Source organism: Salvia splendens, chromosome 10 (genome assembly GCF_004379255.2).
Source record: "Salvia splendens isolate huo1 chromosome 10, SspV2, whole genome shotgun sequence".
Classification (NCBI taxonomy): Eukaryota; Viridiplantae; Streptophyta; class Magnoliopsida; order Lamiales; family Lamiaceae; genus Salvia; species Salvia splendens.
The window spans coordinates 8,285,950-8,307,811 of NC_056041.1; the positions used below are offsets into that span (position 1 = coordinate 8,285,950).

A 21,862-nucleotide genomic window follows, 5' to 3' on the forward strand; every position below is an offset into this window, starting at 1 on the left:
GCAAATTAATTTCTCATCAAACTTTAATCATTTAATCAACTTTTTCTCTATAAGATCTAATTTGAAATACTTTTTATTCCTAGATAAAGAATCAAATGTTTTTTGAATTGAGAGGTTTTTTTTTGAATTATATACATGGAGAGCACTCAATTTGTTAGTGCTCCAGTTGCTTCATCATCATCATCATCAAATAAATTTATACATGCAATTCTTGAATAAAATATTAGCAGATATTGATTAAAACATTACATGCATGCCATACTATATTTTAAATAAGCTACCACAAAAACAAAACATGAACATATTGCTATTTATATCTATAAAAATTACTATTCAATTATCTCCTGCAAACCTGCATTGAATTCCTGTCCCAGAAATAAATAATTTCCCAGAAAATCTTTTTCTGCATTCACCCAACTTCTACATGATGTTTTCATAAAAAATCAATGTTCTCTGCAGTGTCACAAATATACAATAATATCGGATAAGATATAAAAATTGAAAAACATCATTTTGCTTCCCAAAAAGATTGGTGTGCCAGCATCACAATGAAAATTAAAAGTGGTTGATGTAGCAAGCAAAGAATGTTTAGTTTATAGAAAACATTGATTAAGGGTAATTAATTAACAAGTGCCCAAAAAGCAAATTCCAGCAGGAATCCCGAAGTAGGCTCAAAGGTGCAGAGCAAAGGCAAAGAGCCAAAGGCAAAATGAAATGATTACATGAATTAGGTCTCTCATTTAAATCATTTTCTTTTTGCTAAGTCTCTCTCAAATTTTTTGACTTGAGAATGGGTCCCATTTTGGACACCATTGTCTTTACGGATTGAATGATAAAAAGAGCACCTCACGTGGACTCTGAACCAAAGCTTCTGTCCAACCACAATAATATAAAAACCATAAATACTAAATATTTTCAAGAAATTAATTTATCCTTTTTAATATTGGACATAAAGTACTAGTAAATGTCTATAAATCAAGTTTAAGTGAACTGGTTGATCCATTGAATGGTGTAAGAATATCATTAATTGTTAGAGTCAGATATTTGAGTTGGCAAGAGATAAAAGATGAAAGAGAAATGGATATAATATAATCCCATTTAACTACCATAATTATCACCAAAGCCAAAAAAAAAGGGAGAACGAATAAATAGATAAAAATTAAGAATGATCGCAGAATATCGTTATGAACAAAGGGTTTTTTTGTCAAAAAGACAAGCCCTAACAAATGCAAGTATTTTCTTTTTCCCATTTGCAATTTAGTTTTCTTTTTTTCCTTTCTTTTTCTTGCTTTTTAAAGCTCACCCCATATAATTCCCACTCATTATCTTTGTTGCTTAAAGCTTGTCCTCCTCTCTTATCCCCTCTTTCTCTCTCTTTCTCTCTTCCATTGTTGAAGCAAGAAGCACTTAGAATGTGAGAGGAATTACAGGCCACCATCCCAAAAGAGAGAAGAAAATAGAATCAAGCATTCTCCTCTTTTTTATTTCATTTTCTCCTTATATCACACACACACAAGCATTAAACTTAATCAACCTCTACTCCTCCATATATATACACTCTTTTATTTTGCAAAAAAAAGAAAAGAAAGGCTTTTAATTTTAAGAAGTGGGGTTATACTTATAGTATCACAAAAAATCCCATTTCTTGTTACTACTATATCTAAATGTGATCATGGAAGGAGGTGATGATCATCTCCACCTCCACCACCACCACAACCACAACCACAACAACAACCGCCCTAATTTCCCTTTCCAATTACTAGAAAAGAAAGAAGATGAATCCATCTCCGCCTCCGACCCCGCCCCACCCTCAAACCCTAATCGCTTCGCCTCGGCCTCTGCCTCCACAGAGGCTTCAAAAAAGCCGCCTCCGAAGCGCACATCCACAAAAGACCGGCACACGAAGGTGGACGGGAGGGGGCGGCGCATCCGCATGCCGGCCGTGTGCGCGGCTAGGGTTTTCCAGCTGACGCGGGAGCTGGGCCACAAATCGGACGGAGAGACCATCGAGTGGCTCCTCCAGCAGGCGGAGCCGGCCGTGATCGCGGCCACGGGGACGGGGACAATCCCGGCGAACTTCACCTCGCTCAACATATCCCTCCGCAGCTCCGGGTCGAGCATGTCGGTGCCGTCGCAGCTGAGATCCACCTACTTTAGCCCCAGCTACGCCATGTCGCAGCGCAGGGGGCTCTTCCCCCTCTCCTCCGACGCCTCCCCCGGCGCCACGCTCCTCAATTTTCAGGCAAACCTAAACCCTAGCTTGATGCAGGCGAAGCAGGAAGCGCGGGAAAATTCGATTGATTTGACGGAGCTGGACGACGGCATGGGGCGGAAGAGGAGGGCGGAGCAGGAGATTCACCCGCAGCAACACCAGATGGGGAGCTACCTGCTGCAATCGAGCACCGGAGCGATGCCGGCCAGCCACGCCTCCATTCCGGCGAATTTCTGGATGGTGGCGAATTCGAATAACAATCAGGTCATCGGAGGCGATCCGATTTGGACGTTTCCGAGCATTAATAATAGCAACGCCGCGGCCGCTTTGTATAGAGGGAGCGTCTCCAGCGGCTTGCATTTCATGAACTTTCCGGCGCCGGTGGCGCTGCTGCCGAGCCAACAATTAGGCGGCGGAGGAGGGGGAAATGGGATGGGGGAAGGGCAATTAGGTATGCTGGCGGGACTGAATCAGTACCGGGGAGGAGGAGGAGGAGGAGGAGGAGGCGGAGGAATGTCGGATTCTCAGGCAAGTGGGTCCCACGGCGGGGGAGATGATCGGCACGAAGACACCAGCCACCACTCGTGAGGGGTGTTTTGTGTAGTTTGGATGTGTAAAACACACAAGTGAGGTTTGATTAATTTATTTCTCTCTTAAAAATTCATGGACTCTTTTTTTTTTTTCTTTTGGGTTTGTTTTTTTTTCAATTTTTTTCAAGTGGTGTGTGATAAATATAGATGATTTTTAGGGTTTGGGGAAGGCCATGTTTTTAACAGTTGGGATTATTGAGCTGTAGTCACAATTTGATTTTGCTCCTTTTCTTTCCTTCCTGTCTACACAATATTTCATCACTATATATGGTTAATTTGATGATCTTTACAATGAGATAAATGTAATTGTATGATTTGATTATTTGCATGTCACCTCTACATACCTATATCTATTCTCTATTCATTCCCTTAAGTGCAAAAATAGAGTCTCCCACACCCTACACATTGTCATTCTAGCTTAACTAGACTACTATGCATTTGATCATCAATTGTGAGCAATGGAAGAATTAAATTTCTTGAATAAACTTATAACTTTCCTATAAGTGGTGAAGAATTCGATCTCGCTAGTGATCCCCAAATATACTTAAAACTTTATTAAATTTCACCAGCTACCTCCAAGTATCTTTTATCAATTGTTGTAGGTTTGCTTCACAATAACAAGCTAAAATGCATGTTCAATCTGTACTTTTGATATTTAATTCTAGCATCTATCGATCCATACAACTCTTATATAACCAGGGTAAAGGTCAAAGTTTGACCTAGTAGTAAAATTGCTAACATTTCCCACGTTATATAGTATGGGTCTTATCTTTACCACCATATGTAATTTCTATTTACTCTATCTACTAGTGCATACAATATGTAAATCGAGATCGAAACAGTTGTAGAAAATAGTTGTGTACTAGTTTGGGGGAAATGAAACAGTGACATTTGCATAGGAAACCTATCACAAAGTGATGAAATCTCAGTGTCCTTTTTATTTTTTGTTACAAGATTTATTTTTATTTTTGAATGCAGTCTATGATTAAAAGAAATTTCTTTTTCCATATTTTAAAGTGTTGGGGAGGAATGGGCCAGGGTAATTGGGCTGAGTGGGGGCCCATACCTTATCAGCTTCCAGGTGTTGGTTCAGGTGGTGGGTCCCACATGCTGGAAATTTGGCCAAATTAAAATATCTTTTCTTTTCTTTTCTTTTATAATTTTGTATAACAATAATAATGGAAGAAAAAGAGGAGGCATAGCTGGCGCCAAGGAGATCGGTGGTGGGTTTGAGTTAGGCCCACGAAGACTGGCCCACTTGGGTATGATCTAGACCATTTGATTTTCTCGTGGGCCCATGACAATTAGCTCTATTGAAAGAGTAGTCTAAGTTATCTAAAATGTGTATAGATAGATGTTTTAGGGTTTCTTCAATTAAATTTGCCACATTTATATCACATGATCAGGGGCGGAATGCTTGCAACGTGTCCCGTTCTCGTCTCGTCCCAAGGGTTCCGCAATTGGATCCCTATTTTAATAAGTCAGTCTCACACATTTTTGGGTAGTTAGGAGAGAGTACTGAAATGGCAAGTTCAAAATTAAACATGCTTTGGCGTCTAACTTTATAAATTTTCAAAATATGCACATATCATATTATTGTATTGCCCTAGCTATAGCCTATACAATATACATACAAGTCGAACAATAATATCCGAATACTTTATTTGAGCAAAATAATAGCCGTCCATATCAAGAAGGAGAAAAAAACAGAAACATAGATGATGCAAAAGAAAAGTCATAAATGGACCACCATATTTATATATGCATAGTTAAGTAAACTCAAACTAGCTTCACGTACGTTTTCTTTGTAACATGTCACACCCAAGCCTAGCTAGCTTCGACTTATCTATTTCTACTTTTATGTAAATCAATCATCCTTGTCGTAAATCTAACTATATTCCAACACTAAAGTGCAACCATTTGCTGGCATCTCCAAAACTTCACTGTTGGATAATAAATACATGGTCTCCTTCCAATTCATGACTCCTCTATTTTTAATTTCTTCTCATTTTTTTTAATATACTAATTTGGTAACTCATCATTGTCACAATATTAGTCTACAAAGGTTTGCAGGGTACATGTGATGATGCTTGCTAAGTAAGGTAGTTTTTCGACAAAATTGTCTAATGTGTGATGACATGTCACGAACATCTAATCATCCCTACCTAGCTCGTAGCGTTTATGCAAGTTACACGAATTCATTAAAACTTTGTGAATTCACCTATTAATTACATGAAGATTTGAGTGTGTGACGAGTGACCGTTCAAATTAAACGGTTACAATATTAAGGACATCGACTCAAGCTCATGTTCAGTATATAACATAATATAATTAATATTCTTATTCAGCATACAAACTTATACTCAAATCAAAATCAAGAAGAATGTTCCACTTCATATTTTTATAAAAGTGGTCACTTTCTTCATTAGCTATATATAGCAAATTAATAAGCGATATATTTCTTCTTCTTTATATAATTCCATAAAGTATGAATGAACCTAATACATCGACATAAAAAGAAGTCCTCCCCCAGTTTGTTTTATTTCAAAACAGGATATAAAAATAAATCCATAATCAAGTGGTGCAACATCCAAGAAAAGCAGTTGGGCATTTCCATGCAACTTGGCTTTGGGATCCATTAAACACCATCTATTTCACCAGCCTTTTTATTGTGCAATTTTTAATTGGGATTGATGTTTGGTGTCATAACATCATAATATTTTGACATACAATATGTCATATGGCCGTACCAAAATGTCACATGGGGTTGGGACCAATTTTTGTACAACTAATTAGGTCCCATTTCTTGAGATCTTGTAACCTCAAAATTAGTATTTATGTGATTTTTTGTCTTCTCTTAGGAAACTAACCCTTATTAACTATCTACGTCAAATATTTTTGGGGCCAAATTGAAACGTCTTAAGTCGTTAGCACGTCAATATTTTTTTTTTGCTAAATTTGGCTTTCTAATAAATCGTCCACTAATCCCACTTCTTTTTCCTAATGATTTTCCATTAGTTGGCGTTTATTTGATTCACTTTCTATTTGTTTGGTCCACATATGATTGTGTTTGTGGGTCTTGCTCTCTAATGACATAAATCTTCAAGTATAAACTTCGGGTCGTGATTAATCATTTGATAGTTTGTTTAGTTTGAAAATTGTATTTTGCTGGTAATTAAGAAATGTATACACCATAATATATTTCAAAAATCATTATACCTATATAAAAATCTTTACTTAAAGTATTTCATTTTCCTATTATGTACTACTCCGTATAATATTATAGTATTATACTTAGGACGTCAACCCAAAGACATAAGTATGCCAACTGAATTTGTGTTGACATATTAATGTCGTCGTGATGACATTTTTAATACATTGCGTTGATAAATTAGCAATTGATCACACTATATTTATATTTTATTATAAAATTATAATAATATAAAATACCCTTATTTATTTCATATTTAAAGGATGGTTAAGTAAATTACTATACAAAAATTGGGATAGTATTATGCGAATGATAATGGATTGACACTAAGTACTACTACTACTTATATGCCAAAATTATTATTCGAACATTTACCTAAAGGAACTTTTCTGTGTGATCAATTTCACGAAGACTTAGCTAGAAAATATGATTGTCCCATGTATTTTGGGACCATCACTCGATATCATCATGTTACTGTATTTAATATCAATAAATAACTATTGTAATATAAAAATGGGTATCAAAATAATTACATTGTCCAACCATATTCTATTCCATAATATAGCTAAAATGAGTAGTTAGTATAGTGAGAGTATGTCCACTTCTATCAATTCAAATTTTAGAAATGTCATTTTGCCAGACAGGAAAAGGCGAAATTATGAGTATGTCCGTATTTATTTATTATTTCGTGAAACATTACAAAGCTGGTAGTGTATATTAATTCGAGAAGCCAACTATGTATAGAACATCATAATCAATAATTTGTAGGACTAACATTTAACTTAAAGAGCGGTCGAAATTTTCAAAATAAATGGGACCATTTCTTGGCCTTTGCCCCCATCGCATGGGTCCCTTAATTTACGGCCTAAAATGAAAAGTGCGAGTAGCATGGGACGGAGGGAGTACTACCTTAGTATTTAGTTCAAAATTTGATTTATAACTAATCCAAATGGATAAAAGATGGCCATTTTAATATTACAAGTGAGCCATATATTAACGAGGGGAAGAATCATCAAGAACAACTTCACTCTGGGAGACTAGAACATTCAAATGCAACACTAATATGAAGATGTAACTAAAAAAACTTGATAATCCAATCACACACAAACTCGGAATAATCAAAACATCATCAGAGAGCACAGAAGTTTGCCGTAATTTTTATTCGACTAACTCGAGGGTACGGCAAGTTTCAGCATACAAGTTACAAGAAACCGAAAAATGGCAGAAGAAACCTTTTTTTAACAGCAACTGTTTAAAAATTGCATATAAACACAAAGCAGATCTTTCGTGACCTGTCTTCTGAAGTTCATGCTCGTTGCTCAACATAAGAACCAGAGAGTCCAGAAGTTCCGAGGACTGTAACCTGCAATTTGATGGAAAGAAAAGCAAATATAAGATCATTGAGTGTCAGCAGGGGCAAAGGCAAGAATTAAAATCAAGAGGGGCAAAATTATGTATAAGCAAATAATTAAATAATTGAGCAGGGGCATTTAAGAAGGAATTCAAACAAATATACAAATTTGAAGAAATATTAGTATATATACAAATTTTTTAGGAGGGGAAAATGCCCCACCAAACGCCCATGTGGCTACGCCCCTGAGTGCCAGTATAGTTCACGTTTTTAAGCAGTGGTGGGTTTCCGATAATTGTGAGATCAGTAAGAATTTAGGCTGGAAACAAATATTTTGTGTCAGAAACTCAATCCTTAACCTCGAGCTAATTGACAAGAATGGTGGAAGCTAAAATTCCTGCAAGTGGCGAGTTTCCTGATTTCAGATTTACCTAATCATTCAGACTTACAAACTGTTTTACGTCCCAAAGATAAGAAGCATATGTGTGCATATCTGTGCTGGAGGACAATCATCGAAATGATATCATACCTATGTGATAGTGATTGAGCGTATGCTCCACTATCATCAGCAACATGTTTTTATATTTTCCCTTTTAATTTCGGAAGTAATTTTGGTTGTTTATAACTTTACAAGGCTCATCAAAAACTCCAAGGGGTGAAATGTTAACTGAACACATTCTGAAATATATGTCATCTATTTGGGAAAAAAACCTAAGTCTTTGCATCAATAATTATGAAGAGGAATTATACCTTCGCCCAGTCAGCTTCAAGGCCACCACACCTCATTTTCAAGTATATCATCTTTGATCCCAACTCTGTCTCGACTTTCTTCTTCAAATAGGTCTCTTTTGGCTCAAATGCAGCCAAATAATCATTGTATCTGCTGAAGAGTGTCTTGATTGCCTTCTGATAGTCTTCTGGCAGTGGTCTCACGTTCTGCCAAAAACCTGATTATCAGACACAACCAGGAAACATACTATATAATCAAAACCATCATAATTCATATTACCTCGCCACTAAGTCCAATAGCATCATCTAATTCCATTTTCAGAGACATGACAATCCCTGTAAATTCCTCAACAGCCTCTGCTGCTCGGAAAACATCTTTCAGGGCATCTTGAGCAGATTTATCTTCAGTACTCTTGGATAATGCCTTCTTCACGTCGTGGATGACTGCTGGTGAGAGGTCATCCCAGTTTGTAGCCATCAAGTCTTTAAAGGCACGTTTAATCTGCGGGTCCTCAATTGTAGGGAAATTGGAAATATCGTGACTGAAAGTGCGAATACCGCCTAGGTGTTGTGCAAAAGGATGCTGGAAATCTATGTGTGAGAAATACCAAAAGTACATAAGTGGCATGCACCCAAAAAGAATCTGTTAATCTAGGTCAAGATAGCTCTGGAAACAGCTTATAAAAACATAGCATAAAAGGAATAGGCATAACAGGATCTAATTAAACACTATGTACTACAATCATGACACATGAATTAATTTTTCCTGCGCATCCTTTCTATTAGGGAGAGATGCAAGTATGCCATAGTACGATCAGTGTCCACCCGAAAATTATCCTGATTTCACCACCCTAGACCATGTTCTGTAAAACTATATCCATGTGCATCACGTCCACTAATATCTATAAATAGAAGATATGCATCACTAATAACAGTGGGGTCAATGTTGCAGAATGAAAACAGAAGCAAAAAATAACAAGTTGTAGGGAACTAAGCATGGGAATGGAAACACTCCCTTCCTTCGCCTTCTTTCTTGGAGTGTCGAGATAAATCATTGATTAAAAACACATACAAAGAATCAGACCAGAGAGCTCATAAAGGTTTCAGTTCACATACAGATTTTGGAACGAAATGCAGAAATTTCATACTATTTCTTTTTGCTTCTTACAAAACTCACGAGCAATATGAATAGAAAATTAACAATTTGCACCCTTCACTAATGATAAACTGATTATGCACTTAAACAATGGGAAGGAATCCGGCTATAGCTAAAATAAGCCCATCTCTTTTCGATTAAAAAATACAGAAAACCCTATTGCGTCCGTTACTCGAAACATAGCAATCGCAAAACGATATCTCATTATAATCGCCACCAAAAAACGCAGAATATTACTAAAAGCAACACAGAAATGAAAAACAACAGATTACCAAGAGAATTGCCCATATCGAGATAGAACAATTACAGGCCTCAATTTCAACACAGATAATCCAGAAAAAAAAATCAAATAAAAAGAGAATTACTTTGGTTCGGAGAAGAAGCGGGGATTGACGGAGACGAGAAGTGGAGGTGGCGGATTTTTTGGTTGGCGGCGGCGGAAGATGAAAACACTTGAGATCTGCGCACGATTAACCGGCTCAACGATCTCATCAACATCATTCTGTCCATATCTTTTCCTCAATTGAACCTCAATGCCTCTGGTTGATGGTCGGATTTATCAATTTAAGATGTCGGGACTCGGGAGTTCTTGGAGTCGATTTGATTTTGACACTTGTAGTCTCGCAGAGTATTGATATTATATTATTCTTCTATTTTTATTCGAATTCGCAATTTTTAACCCTACAAAAACTAAATATTGCACCTATTAATTCGTTTGTCACCTGTTATTGAAACTTTAAAATTCATCATTCAGAATTATCAATTACATTATAAATTGTAAGAGAGTTTTACAAGACGTTGAAATTCTGACCAATGTGACTCACAACTAAGGTTCAAATACAAAAGGTTATATAGTTTACTATAACTACAGAATCAAAATTCTATCGTGTCAATTAATACCGCAACATTACACTAAGACAAAATTTCAAAATTTCCAACATTTATCCTAAACAATATAGTTCCATTTTTAAAAAAAAATGGAAATTTGAACTTAAGTGGCATGCAAAAGTATTTTTATCATCGAGAAATAGATTCAGATGTTTCATATACTTTGGATATCAAATTGGTCAAAGATAAAAGTTCATTAATAAGAAACAAGAATTCCAGAAATTGTAAAACAAAATGCCACACAAATTTCCTACAAATGCTTTCCAAATTCAGCAGATGTACTGAACTAGAATGATGCAATTAAGAAATTGGCATCCTTTCTTCCATGAGCCTTTAAAACTACTCTGAGTTAGTTTTCACGCTATCATCATCGGATAACCCAGTTTGCTCTGCATTCATCAACTCAGACACTATTTCTTGAGCCTCTGCAAGTGCGTCCTTGTTCTCGTCTGCAGCATATAGAATCTTCCTTATTGCTACAGCCATCTGCAACATTCAAATACCAATGAGTTAGGTATTGGTTTAGAAAAGAGAACAAGGATAGATGACTTCAAGGTAACTATGTTGTTACACAAACTTTTTAAGCTTCTCGACTCAAATGAGCATCACAGTCACGATGACGGTATTTGACAGGTAGAAGGGTGTTTGTGATTATGAGGTCGTGTTAACTAAACATATACAGCACAATCTGAAAGTTCAGAAATAACTACTGGGTTTGTGTCGTGTAACAATCATACACTAGTACCAGGAAATGTGATTGTGCTAAGGAATGCTTACCGGAAGATTTTCTAACTCGGGAGCCTGACAAAGCACTTCCACATCACGTAATTTGGCAAAGTAGAAGTCCCTTTCCTTTTCCAAGAGATCGACTGAAACTTTGAGATCAGTTATCTGAAATTACATAACATCATCAAACAAAGCCAAACATCAAAGTTTAAGAAAGCAATGATGTAAAAACTGGATTTACAAGGTTGTTTGTCAAACATAAATAGCAGAAAAATTGCAAAGGGATGGCCAAGAAAAACAAAAGTAATGGTAGATCATTTTACAGAGCAAGGATATCTATCTCCAGAACATGAGACTGACAGGAAAATGTCACGTGAAGATGTTTTCTATTGATACACAAACTGAAATTGTTAAGGCCAATAGCAACATTTTAGAAAATAGTGCATGAAAAAAAGTCCACTAGTATTACCTCCTTGTTCATTGATTGGACCTTGGACGAGGTATCATTGGCCACTGGCTTCATATGCTTCGTGCCAGTGCCTGAAGGTCAGAATTTGTTGAGCATGAACGCTTAAGTTATAATGAAAATGGGAAAAAGAATTAGAGCTATTACTTGTACTACTTCTAAGAGCCACTTGATCTGCATCGCATGAGCTGGAGTTCACAGAGTTGTTCGTTTGTAATGACTTAGAGTTCTTCAGGGGACCCCTGACACTTCTATTACCACCTTTAGTTCTGCGCTCTACAGGATTGTAATTCCTGGAAACTCAAGAAAAAGAATGTGTGATTCGTTGACTAATTTCAGTTAGGTGGAATCTAAAATCAGCAGTTAAAGGAGGTGGTTACTCATTCATTAGGCCCCCGTTTACAGAATCACAATAGCGTTTCAGCCATTGCAGGAACTCCAAGTTGTCCAATGTTCTCGCTTTGACGAGTCTGTTGACCTCAATATGCTGCAACAATTAAAAAGTGAAATAAAAAAAAGTAATGTGATTTTCATGTAGAATATGCTGGAATTGTGGTAGGACAAATATATGCCAAAGACTTTACACTCCAATAAAACATGGCAAGAAATGTTAAATGAAGCTTATTAATGATTGGAATGTGTGTTGGGATATGTGTTCTCAATCTCATAGTAGTAATCCTAATTAGATGGAAAACAAAACTAAACAGAATAAGTGCACAACGCAAAGCAGTACCTTATCAATTTTGAGTTTTGTAAAAACATCCTGCAGCACTTTGTAATTCTGGATGAAATCATATTCAGTCTTACCATCAAAGTTCACCTACAACAGAATGATGTCAGAAATGCCTCAACATTTTGGGACATGAGCAAAAACAGGAGAAAGTGGGACAATGAAGTCATCACCTTGTGCATAGGAACAATTCCTGGGTGAGTCATGTCCATCATCTGACATTGCACAGCCCCAGATGCAGCCTGTATGGATACATATAGTGAGAATATAGCACAAGCGTAACTCTTCAGTCAACGAAAAGGACATATAGCATTCACAGATAATCTTACACAAGATGATAGAAAAACGTGGTGTTAATATATATTTGTGTTCCTATATACATATTTCTACATGTATAGATAATAGATATACATTATCCAAATCTTCGATTCAGTTACTTCTGTAAAATATGCTTTAAATGAGCTTCATTACAAACGTCAGTGATAGCATCCTAGCCACTGATAGGAAGATTTATCAAAGTTTCCGCTGCTAACAGGCTATCCTCTACAACATGAACAGGGAGAACTTCTAATGGTAGGTTGATATATATGCAATGCTGATTGTTCGGTCAACTAACAGCCATACTTTGATAGATTGTGGTAAATGCAGGATACTAGTTTCCAGTATCCAAATACTAAATCATCTGTATTTTATCTGCCTACAAATTTGCAGTTCATTTTGTGTCATGCACTGAAAAATGAACCAAGCAACACATTTTCGAAAGCAGTTGAAGGTTATTGATTTAGTGCGTAAACATCTAGAAAGATCAATTGTAAAACAAAATCATCTTTGTATATCACAGTCAGAGATAGATTAAAACAAAGAATAATACTACCAATCAAGCACATGTTGCTTGTATGCATAAACAAAATACTCATAATTAAAGCACCATTCACAATTTATTTGGTACAGTGTGTCACATGATTCAACAATGTAAATCCAGATAGCAGTCCTCGCAAAGCAACAATGAAATGGCAAGAGTGTACCACAGTCTATACAGAATGCTAGCTTATTAGATGATTTTGCACAACTAAATGTCTCTGAATCGAAAGTATTGCCTCAACACGTGGCTGATCAGAATGATATCTAGTATTTCACCACATCTAGTTCAACCTGCAAATGCTTCCTAACATTTACATGATATGATGAAAATATAGAGGTTGATTCGAAGCATGAAAGAAGCTTGGTTAGTGCTGATAATCTATGTAACTTGGACCTACACACACAGGCGCTTCTTTGTTTGACTATGCATTTTCAAATAGAATAAAATCCTCAAAAAGTTCTACAGTATATTTCTCAATCATATTTTTAACCAACAGCTTCAACAACGGCCTCCAAAACAATACACTAACGAAATGGTAAAATTATGACAAGAAATTCGACTAAATCTACATATTTCCGTCACCTAATTTATGAATTAAACCAAATTATTTCAGAATTGGACACTAGGAGAAAACTCGACTGCGATAATTTCAACCAAACCACAGTAAACAAACAATATCAGCCAGCACACGCATAATCAAATGAAGAATTACATAGGAGCATAGAAATTGCTTTACAAAATAGTTTGCGAAAAAAGCAAATCTCAAAATAGGTTTTCTTCACACATTGCCAATATATTTCATTTTACCTCTTCAATACGAGTTAGATTGAGCTGAAGTCTGTCATTGATCCAGCCAAGAATCTCATTTCTCCCAACGAAGTATGCACTGTCCATAATCCCTATATTTGCTGCCATTTTTTTCTAGTTGAAAAGGGAATAGAAGTATCAGAAAGCAAAGGAACAGCCCCTCTCGAAATTCTCCAAAGCTAATTCCAGATTTCTACATGCAAATGCAGGTATCCAGTATATAATTTGGTTATAGTGACCTCGTTTAGAGAGAGAACAGGAAGAGAGGGGAATGAAGCCTTGGTATCTTTCTAATTCAGATTAACAAATATGATTCCAATGAAGAAACCTAACTTGGTTTGTAATTCAAAAAAACACGTGAGTAAGTAGGATTTGTTGCTATTTTTATTTCAAATTTTTAAAGATACGTCCGTTGGTATTTTTAATTCAAACTGAATGACCACTATTGAATGGCATACATAAATTATTTTCTAAATTGGAATACCAAACAAATTGTGGATGAAGGATCGAGTTATTTGGGCTATATCTATGAACCGATTTGAATCCATACTAAATTTTTAAGTTTGGTTTTGAGGTATCGTGTAATTTTTCAAATCATATTTAATACTTCAAGATAAATCAAAGTTTAATTAACCAACAATTCATCAAAACATTTTTTTCTAAATTACATGTTTCAATATGATAAAGACTCTGGCCAAATTTGGTCCTTACCATATTGTGATTTATTGATTTTGGTCTAAAACATTATCTTTTGAATTATTCGGTCCCTCACAAATAAAAACGAGTCACATTTGGTCCGAATTTGACGGAACCGTTAAAAGTTAACGGTCAACGAATCTTAATTCGATTTTGACCGGATTAAGTTAATAATTATGTTTTATTAATGTCTAATATTTAATTAACTAAAAACTAAAAAATTAAAAATGTTAAGTTAATATTTTAAGCTTGACGAGAACCTCGCGGTAGACGCCGAGATATTGCAGTTTTCATTATCAACCATAATTGGACCAAAATGGACCTACTTCATTCCTCTCGATGTAGTAATCCGGCGGGTTTGACACAGATTTTAAGATATATTTACGCCGAGATATATCTTAATAAGAGCCTACTCCGTTCTTCTCGATGTAGTAATCCGGTGGGTTTGAGTACCAGAATTCGTCGTCGCCGTGGGCAGAGACGTAGACCTCGATCACTGCTCTGTACGTGTGGCTAGGGATTTGAATCTCCCTGGAAACGTCGTCGTTCTCGCTCTGGATTCTGAACCAGAACCCTTCCTCCCCTGCGGCCGACACCAGGATGATCAAATCGGCAGGGATTTGGTCCAATTCGAGCGACTTAGTGGGAAAATTGTGTATGAGTTTTCTAGGGCTTGAGATTGAGGATTTTCTGATGTTGTAGAAGAGGAAGGTGATGTTGACGTGGAAGATGCCGGTGGATGTGTCGTCGACGATGTTCTCGAGCATGATGGAGAGGGTGAGGTTGGAGCGGCGGAGGAGGAAGGAGTAGCGGGTGATGTCTTTACGGAAGGTCCAGGAGATTCCGTGAGGGGTGGACTCAGGGGTGCTGGTGCGGAGGAGCTCAGGGCCGGCGAGCCAGACGGCGGAGATGCGATCGTATTGTGAGCCATTGGAGGCGCCGGAGAATTGGAGGACGGCGTTGGACCAGGTGCAGTCAAGGGGGGAAGAGTAGTTAGCGGCGACTGGAGGGAGATTGTAGGTATTGCCGAAGCTGTGGGTGAAGAGGGGGAGGCTGCAGGCAGCGAGGGCCAGGGCGAATTATAATTTTTTAGTTTTAGGTTAATTAAGTATTAGACATTAATAAAAAATATAATTATTAACTTAATCCTGTCAAAATCGAATTAAGATTCGTTGACCGTTAACTTTTAACGGTTCCGTCAAATTCGGACCAAATATGACCCGTTTTTATTTGTGAGGGACCGAATAATTCAAAATATAATGCTTTGTACCAAAATCAATAAATCGCAATATGTTAAGGACCAAATTGTGCCTTTACTCTATGATAAAATATCTAATAAGCTCATTTGGCCATCATACTTTCATTAGTACATTTTTTTAGTTTGAGTTTTACTACATGTCTTACTTAGTCATTGAGTTTCATGATGTGAATTAATGATGGTATTTGAGAATTATCATTTTATGCACGTTTAGCATTGCTTATTTTATTTTATATATTAGTGCACTAATACAATAAAACTATTATTGCTATTATTTTAAAATTTTCCTAAATTTACACAGAATAAATACCCTAAACCCAAGCGGTACATTTAAATCCAAACCTCAGGAAATAGATAAAACAAGAATTAAAAAATAAATAAAAAAACATAGCACAACATTTTAGATTGCTAGTAATCACGGCATGATTGCTTTATTAAGAATGGAAAGAGGAACATATCAATGGAAAATGCAAACTACCGCATTCATATAGATATAGTAATAGAAGCTCAGGGTTCATAACCATATGCAAGTAAAAGTTGCTGCTGTTCCTACCAACACATACTCTTTGAAACATCTCTATGCTCCAGTTTTCTTCGAAATAGCAATAACATTGAAGTTGATTGAATCAGGGTTTTTCTGGATAAACTTTTGAATTACTTTAGCAGCATCCTGTATTCAAAAGTGTATATCAATAACCAACATGACAAAGGACAGTGAAATAGGAGCATCAAACAAAGAGGAATACAAGCAGCATATGTCGCGAAACCGCAAGACCCCATGATAGTGTTTAGAAAGGTTAAACTACAGAAGAAGCTGATTGTGGTCAGCTTTCCATTATTACCACAAGCAAAGCGATGAGTTTCCATTTAGTTCCAACAAGAGAGCGGAGATCATAGAGGAATGGAAGAAATGAATAACATTACCTGTAATATGGTGTTACTCGAAGATGCGCCATGTGAAATAGGCCCAGCCCTCCTTCCATCGAGCTCATACAGTTGTCCTATAAAATTAAGTATTGTATGCATATCAAATATGGTTGATTTGTTCTCACTCATTGCAGGCTCAAGTGAAAAAAATCAATAGCGAGAAGGAAGGCCTATCCAGATTTGTTGATTAACCAATCCAAGATTATAGCAGTAAGTGTGCACTATGCTATTCTGGAGACGTTCAATTTGACACTGCTCCCACTCAAACTACCATACAGCATGCAGACATTGAACCTTGTCGATTGGCAATTCTGTACATCGTGAAAATAACCAGTAGTTTTTCTAGGAGCTGGTGCTACTCAATATCTAGGTTAATCCCAAGGAACATAGTTATCAGCTCAATGAAATTAATAAATATCCATACATATACATGCACAGCACATATAAGTGAGCCAGTACTTCAGTCTTCCTCTTCCCTACATAAACTTGCTGGTGTGGACTAAAATCGCAACAATACAATTTCACTAATTAAATTCATAGTAATTGAACAGAAAGTGAGACATATCACACACTCACACAGAGAGAGAGAGAGAGAGAGTTTACCATCTGCACATGTAAAGCAGATAAAATGTGTGTCAACATCATCTGATGCCTGTCAAATCGAAGGGATAAAAAGATTCTTAGTTTCTTGATGCATATTATAATACAAACTCATAATTAAACTTAAACATAAACAAAACTGGGGTCAAGATTCAAATGCTTCCTGAGAAAATTCTGACTCAGTTTTGCTATTGAGTACTATGCAAACTATATCTTGTAAATTATTGTCTTCAAGTGATAAATATAATTTATGCAACATCTCAAGACGCATTTAAACAGATCTAGAGTGAGCACAGAAAACAAAAGTGATACCGATCAATTTCCTGCAATATTCATTGATCTGTACCCTGTTCTGCTTTATCTTTTAGTTGTTTATTGTTTTAGGAGTCAAGTTATTAGGTTGTTAGAGATAAGTTTATCTGTTAGAGTTTGAGTTTGTTAGAGATAAGTTCATCTCCTAGAGTTTTATAGGTTTAAGAGTCTTTGTTTGTTATGAGTAATGAGTTTTCTTCAATGGTAATATAAATAGCTCCTCGTTAGATCTATGGGTCTTGGAAAAAGTAGTATAGGACAATAGTTTCCGTATGGCCTCGTAAGATGATTATACTGTTCTTTTAGTTTCTGTCGTTCAGTTTCTATCTAAAATATTTCCTGTGTTCTATGTTCATTTTCTGTCTTGCTCGATATATTCTGTCCCTTTCGAGTAGCAGCCACATTATCTCTCTAACAAGTAGTAGTATATTTTATTGTTCATACATGTTGGTCATGCACACACATATAATATGCGATATAACTAACAGGCATTCCTTTACCACCACTACATGACATTCTTGAAGTGATTGTGAGCTCCCAACTTCTAAGGGAAATGGAGAAATTGCGCCGGTTTAAGAGTCAAAGACTGAACAACCCATTTAATGAAACTATAGTGGAAAGGGAATTCATCGATATTTGAAAGATATTCCACTAAATGCACAATATTAGATCATGCTAGAATGGAAACTATAATACCTTATGGACAGTACATTATGAGTTAAATAGAAAACAGAGTAATAAAAAAGAAGATGGTTCATCAATTCAATTCACAAGTCACATCGTTAACTGAAGGTGAAATTGTTGATTACGAAAAAAAAGGAAACAAAAACAGAAACAGAAATAATAATAGAAACAAAAAAAGAAGATGTCTTTAAATTTCATGCAAATGTTCAACTCTAACCTCAGTTTCACCAGCAGTTGCTGCAACTGAATGTGCGTCTTCCATTTCTCTATCATTTTCAAGGAATGTTGCACGCTGCAGATTCATTTAGTTTAGAAATATTAGACGGAAATGAAGACAGAGGTGGCAAGGAGCACACTGACCTGTGACGCGTCCATATTTGCAGTCGCCTTGAAGAATTTGTCCAGGTAAGACCCCTCAACTGGAAAACAACACAATCAAAACAGACAACTGACAACCTAAACATGGCATAACACAGTTCATGGAAGAAACTTAAAGCATGCACGTTTACAAATATTTTAATACATTTCTTGAAGATATTACACATAACTGAGCCCTGAGAGAGAGGAAATTAAAGTGAAGCGTGAATATTCTTAACCTCACCATAAACTCGACAACTAGTCAGTAGTCACCATACTAGGGATATCAATTGGGCAACCTACTCGATTTCTATCCAGCAATTAGGGCACTGAGTCTATGGCATTATGCTGTTCGGTTCAATTGGGTTTGAGCTAGAGAAAATAATTGGACCTAACCCTACAACTTCCCTTTTCGAACTTGCCGGTTGGGCTGACGAGTTACAATAAATGTCAGCATATATAAATTGCCTATTGACACCCACTGAAATTATCACCATCTCTTATTGTTGATTCTCTCCAATGCCTCTGACTATTCATGAATCAGATTTTTCCAAAGAAAGTTATCACCAAACATTAAAAGCTGCCAGTACGGAACCCAATTAGGCCAAGCAGACTGCCTCCTCAGGCCAAAAGGCTCAAATCCATTTTGGGCTACAACCTTTTGGTTCTAATCAGTTGGTTTAAAGCTGAATGGACGCCCCTACAGAATACCACCTCCCATATCTCATTATGATATAGTTATCTATTGGATAGGTCGTCTGTTCAATCCTTTGATTCTTGTTTTCCTTGGTTTTCAGACAAGAAATGCTGAAATGGATCATAAATATGTCAACTCTCCCGGAGTTGTTTATAATCAGGCTATGTAATCAAGGACACATATGAAGAAAAGGGGTCAGGAACCACCCAATAGATTTCCTAACTGAAGTCACTTGACCATTTAGAAGCTTAAAATGGGTCTATTGAGCAATACTTATTAGCAGATATGATCTGAAAGTAGCATTACCCACATTTTACACTGTGCAAACAGCATCAAGAGTCAAGGCTCAAAAGCTCAATCAAAGCAGACGACTTTTCAGGCAAAGAACGATTATTAGGTTAGAGTCCACACAAGGTTCATAGAACTCCTCGTAACATGAAAATAATCACAAAGAAGGCCATTTGGAACCCTAGAGCTTACCAAGTTTTATCTCAGAAGTTACATTGCCGACAGCATGAAGAAGTCCAACAGTTCCACAGGCATTTCCTACAGTTTGCTTCATAAAGTAAGGTCCACCACTAGATTCCTGTAAGAGCCCAAATAAATTGTAGATACCACTATCAGCAAGCAACCAGGACATATATACTTACATAACAAGAATACGGGTGCATATTACCAACACAAACAAAGAATTTTCAGGAAACTAATTATTGAATGTGAGATTACAAATTAGAGCCCCGTTAAGTAAATGATCTAAAACTTGTGATTCATTCAAATCTGTACTCTGTAGTAGCACCATTCATAAAACTAAGTTTGTTATGGTGTAGAGTGAAAAACTGCAAGTACTGTTAGAAAGATAACAAATGGGATGCGGGCAATGCTACTAGCCTACTCGAAGTCCTTGAGATTGCAGCTCTAGAGTCTACAGTGAGTTCCATCAACCAGTAGATGTCTTTATCAGATGTTTTTTTCACCTGAAACCCAATCACCCTAACTAGCTTTAAATTATTTATACGTCCAGCATCCAGCAAACGATATATAAAAAGTTTATGCTCAACATTGCAGTCTGAGTTCCAGAGACACAGATGCTTGGCACTTTTATATTACAGATATATTTTCCAAGATTGCAGTCCAGGAATGGTCTAGAGGACTAGGGAAACTAATTATTAACACATGCTTATAATTAAGAAACAGACTGCAGAGACATGATATTATTAGGTTAAAAAAATCAGCAGATCAGGAAATAGTAAATGTAATTGTAAGCATGATATCTCAGCAACTACTCAACTTCCAATTCTTTTTCAAAAACTATGACTCACAGCAATCATAGGTAACTGAGGAAAAAAAAAACTAGTCCAAAATAATAAGCTCTCGATATGACATTGAGGTAGTAGTCATTACCTTTGTCGTACTATCTTGTTGAATTCTCTCTTCCTCACTCTGTACAAACACAGCATTGTCATATATATGCAGAAATACAAGTATCACATTTAAACAAAAAAAATGGATTTTAAGCAAGTGTTTGAGCTTGCAATATAATGCCATTAGTGAATCCCAATTTAATTAGAAAATTCTCAATGTGTAAATTTACCTTTTTCGTAATGGGGTAGAGGAACAACACCGCGAGTACAGGTTGTGGAACCATTGCCAAGAGATCTTCATCAAGTCCATAAACATCAAAGCACTCTGCCTCATCCGGGGAAACACCAAGTCCCCAAATAAACTGCTCATCGCAATTAACATTTTTCAATAACTCATCAGAAAATACTAAATCTCCGTAACACCGTTTCTCAATCTTTTTTTTTCTATTTTCTTTTGTAGTTTTTCCATCTTTCCACAATTCATCCCATCGTGTTTTGGTAATTTTAATACATAGATGATCCACTATCAAGATCTATTTTGCTCCAAACACCCAAATTCAAACTTCCAGAACATATCAAATTGTTAAGGAATAAAAACGAATAAAAAAATCTACAACTATATAGCTTAGTGCCTACAACAAAATTAAAATGAAAATTTCTACCAAAAAAAAGTGAACACGAATACCTGGTTCATAACTTCAGGGTTTGCTTCAAGAGGAAGCCATCTCTTTGAAGAAGGTGTCGCCATTTTTCTTTTCCTTCGCTCTTTATCAGGTTTTTGGGTTTGCTGTTTGCTCTGGGTTTTTGGCTTTGTTTAATTTATATGGGGAAATAATAGGAGTTTTCTTTAGTCTTATAGTAATAATTTTTATAATTAGGTTATGAGAGATCTATAAATAATTAAAAAATATATACCATAAAGTATGGTCAAATTTTTGTCTATTCTAACTTTTCATAATGGTCAATTGTATCATAATTTTGTCATTTTTTTCTATTGTTTCATATCTTTGATTTGAGAAAAGTTATGCGAACGAAATATTCGGCTAATTAACTACTCTAATACATTTGAAGTGATGCATATTTTTGATGTCAAACTTTAAAAAACGCACTTAAAAGTGGGATGGTGGGTATTATTTATAGGGGTGTATTCCTTTCATTTTTTTATCTTTTGTTCTATAGTTCTTTTTAATCTCAGCCCCACGATTTTATCATCCGACGGTTAGATTGATGCCACGTGTCATT

General features: G+C 36.2%; 5 protein-coding genes across 5 annotated transcripts; 1 reads left to right on the plus strand and 4 right to left on the minus strand.

Moving 5' to 3' along the window:
• The first annotated feature begins 1,331 nt into the window (after positions 1-1,331).
• Positions 1,332-3,305, plus strand: LOC121753300 (transcription factor TCP14-like). The gene has a single exon (XM_042148553.1). It carries the CDS (start codon positions 1,673-1,675, stop codon positions 2,798-2,800), a length of 1,128 nt encoding a protein of 375 aa, XP_042004487.1. The 5' UTR covers positions 1,332-1,672; the 3' UTR covers positions 2,801-3,305.
• A 3,753-nt stretch (positions 3,306-7,058) lies between these two features.
• On the minus strand, positions 7,059-9,885 carry LOC121750099 (succinate dehydrogenase subunit 5, mitochondrial-like). The gene is made up of 4 exons (XM_042144556.1): positions 9,615-9,885; positions 8,374-8,684; positions 8,115-8,300; positions 7,059-7,376 (listed from the first exon to the last, which is right to left on the minus strand). Exons 1-4 carry the CDS (start codon positions 9,757-9,759, stop codon positions 7,320-7,322), a joined length of 699 nt encoding a protein of 232 aa, XP_042000490.1. The 5' UTR covers positions 9,760-9,885; the 3' UTR covers positions 7,059-7,319.
• Positions 9,886-10,245: 360 nt separating this feature from the next.
• On the minus strand, positions 10,246-14,067 carry LOC121750530 (microtubule-associated protein RP/EB family member 1A-like). The gene is made up of 8 exons (XM_042145081.1): positions 13,729-14,067; positions 12,233-12,301; positions 12,063-12,149; positions 11,710-11,816; positions 11,477-11,622; positions 11,333-11,403; positions 10,915-11,028; positions 10,246-10,623 (listed from the first exon to the last, which is right to left on the minus strand). Exons 1-8 carry the CDS (start codon positions 13,834-13,836, stop codon positions 10,477-10,479), a joined length of 849 nt encoding a protein of 282 aa, XP_042001015.1. The 5' UTR covers positions 13,837-14,067; the 3' UTR covers positions 10,246-10,476.
• Positions 14,068-14,822: 755 nt separating this feature from the next.
• On the minus strand, positions 14,823-15,836 carry LOC121752569 (peptide-N4-(N-acetyl-beta-glucosaminyl)asparagine amidase A-like). Its single transcript, XM_042147696.1, has 2 exons — positions 15,829-15,836; positions 14,823-15,477 (listed from the first exon to the last, which is right to left on the minus strand). Exons 1-2 carry the CDS (start codon positions 15,834-15,836, stop codon positions 14,823-14,825), a joined length of 663 nt encoding a protein of 220 aa, XP_042003630.1.
• Positions 15,837-16,033: 197 nt separating this feature from the next.
• LOC121753075 (ubiquitin carboxyl-terminal hydrolase 3-like) lies at positions 16,034-21,442 on the minus strand. The gene is made up of 9 exons (XM_042148235.1): positions 21,306-21,442; positions 20,851-20,982; positions 20,661-20,699; positions 19,740-19,845; positions 18,566-18,624; positions 18,423-18,497; positions 17,213-17,261; positions 16,607-16,683; positions 16,034-16,352 (listed from the first exon to the last, which is right to left on the minus strand). Exons 1-9 carry the CDS (start codon positions 21,366-21,368, stop codon positions 16,260-16,262), a joined length of 693 nt encoding a protein of 230 aa, XP_042004169.1. The 5' UTR covers positions 21,369-21,442; the 3' UTR covers positions 16,034-16,259.
• Positions 21,443-21,862: the final 420 nt, after the last annotated feature.